Genomic DNA, 1,424 nt, shown 5'->3' with positions numbered 1-1,424 from the left:
GAACAAGTAAGGTACTCTGAAGGTAGCCTCCTAGTTATTAGGCATTCACTGTTTTCCTCTTGTATTCCACATCCTCTCCCCTCAGAACTCTAGTGGTCTCCTTTCTACTTATCAGATACTGAAATAATTGCTCCTGCACAGCCAGAACTGAACATTTCCCTCCAGAAAAAGAGCTCTGCGTGGTGCCAGAAGCATCAATCTTTTTTGTCAGCCATTATGATCTGCATTTCATTTGCTACCTGATATTTAGAAACAGTTAAAGGTTCTGTACCTCAAACCAAGTAAGATTTATGTCAATGGTCAGTAGGTAACCTAGCTTTCACATCTCATGTAGCAGTCCAGATTTCTTTCACTGATTCATAGCACAAAAACTCATACATGCATTCTAAAAAACCAAGGCTATTTAAGGTGGATTCAAAAAGTCCATGTTTCTTAATATTTCAAGTTATATCCGGTTATCTCCAGCAGTATTGTAAGAGCCGGATAGAAGACACTACAAACAATCAGGGCAACCGTTCCTCTTTAACATTCTTAGCAGCTGTGAAGTACTTGAAGAATACTCATTGTGATTTCAGAGACACCTCGCGTATTCCCATAGACCCAAATTCTGTGCTGTTTCATCTTTTTGATCACATCCACGGTCACTTTGCTGCAATAGTTTCTGCTGATTCTTACTTTGCTGATACTGTTGTGCTGCCCTGTTAGCAGCATCCACTCCCAACTGCAACTCTTCTTTCTGCAGAGGACCTGTAAGGCTAGCCTGAGAAAAACAGAAACCAAGAGGGTGAAACAACATCAGTTTATTCACTTCAAATAGCTCAATAAAAAGAAAAAATAAAACAGCTTTTCCTTAACATGCTCTAATGCCACATAGCTTCTGCAAACAAAGAATGCCACATACATAAGACAAATTACTCACCAGATTCTCAGTTCATACGCTGAGGGATCGTATGTGTACAACCTGATCCTTTTCTAGAAGTTCAATCTCATGAACACAGCAATTAAAAGCAAGATACAGCTTCCAAAACCCTATAACATTTAAACCAAAGGGGACGCTTTTGTGCAAAAAGACATCCTCTACACGAGCTGTGTGATGGAGTGAAATTAGTACTTGTGTAATTTGCCATGAAGTGACAGAATAATTAATGTTCCATTTCACCTCTGAGCAATGAAAGAGCTAGAACATCATCAAAAATAGACAACATACAGTTCTGGCTTATACATTCCTCTTTCTTGGACTATATGGTAGCACATGAACACAAACAGAAAATGAGACTGACTGGGGTGGGGGGGCTTAAATAACATGGGTAGTAGGTCCACAATCATAGAGCCATAGAATAGGAGTTGGAAGGGACCTCTAGAGATCATCCAGCCCAACCCTCCTGCCAGAGCAGGGTCACCCAGGGCAGCCACACAGGAACGCA

At 40.7% G+C, this 1,424-nt stretch overlaps 1 protein-coding gene across 1 annotated transcript in view; it reads right to left on the bottom strand.

Annotated features, from left to right (window-relative positions):
• Positions 1-760, bottom strand: part of IQGAP1 (IQ motif containing GTPase activating protein 1) — a gene marked incomplete at its 5' end in the record, with an annotated part of 22,175 nt that extends 21,415 nt beyond the window's left edge. Inside the window, one exon of the mRNA XM_009876151.1 lies at positions 676-760. Coding sequence (XP_009874453.1) covers positions 676-760 — 85 coding nt within the window. The remainder of the gene's footprint in view (positions 1-675) is intronic.
• Positions 761-1,424: the final 664 nt, after the last annotated feature.

The sequence above is a fragment of the Apaloderma vittatum genome, unplaced genomic scaffold, assembly GCF_000703405.1.
Source record: "Apaloderma vittatum isolate BGI_N311 unplaced genomic scaffold, ASM70340v1 scaffold31559, whole genome shotgun sequence".
NCBI classification, from domain to species: domain Eukaryota; kingdom Metazoa; phylum Chordata; class Aves; order Trogoniformes; family Trogonidae; genus Apaloderma; species Apaloderma vittatum.
Note: the sequence above shows the minus strand (reverse complement) of the source record. Positions and strands in the feature narration are given on the sequence as shown.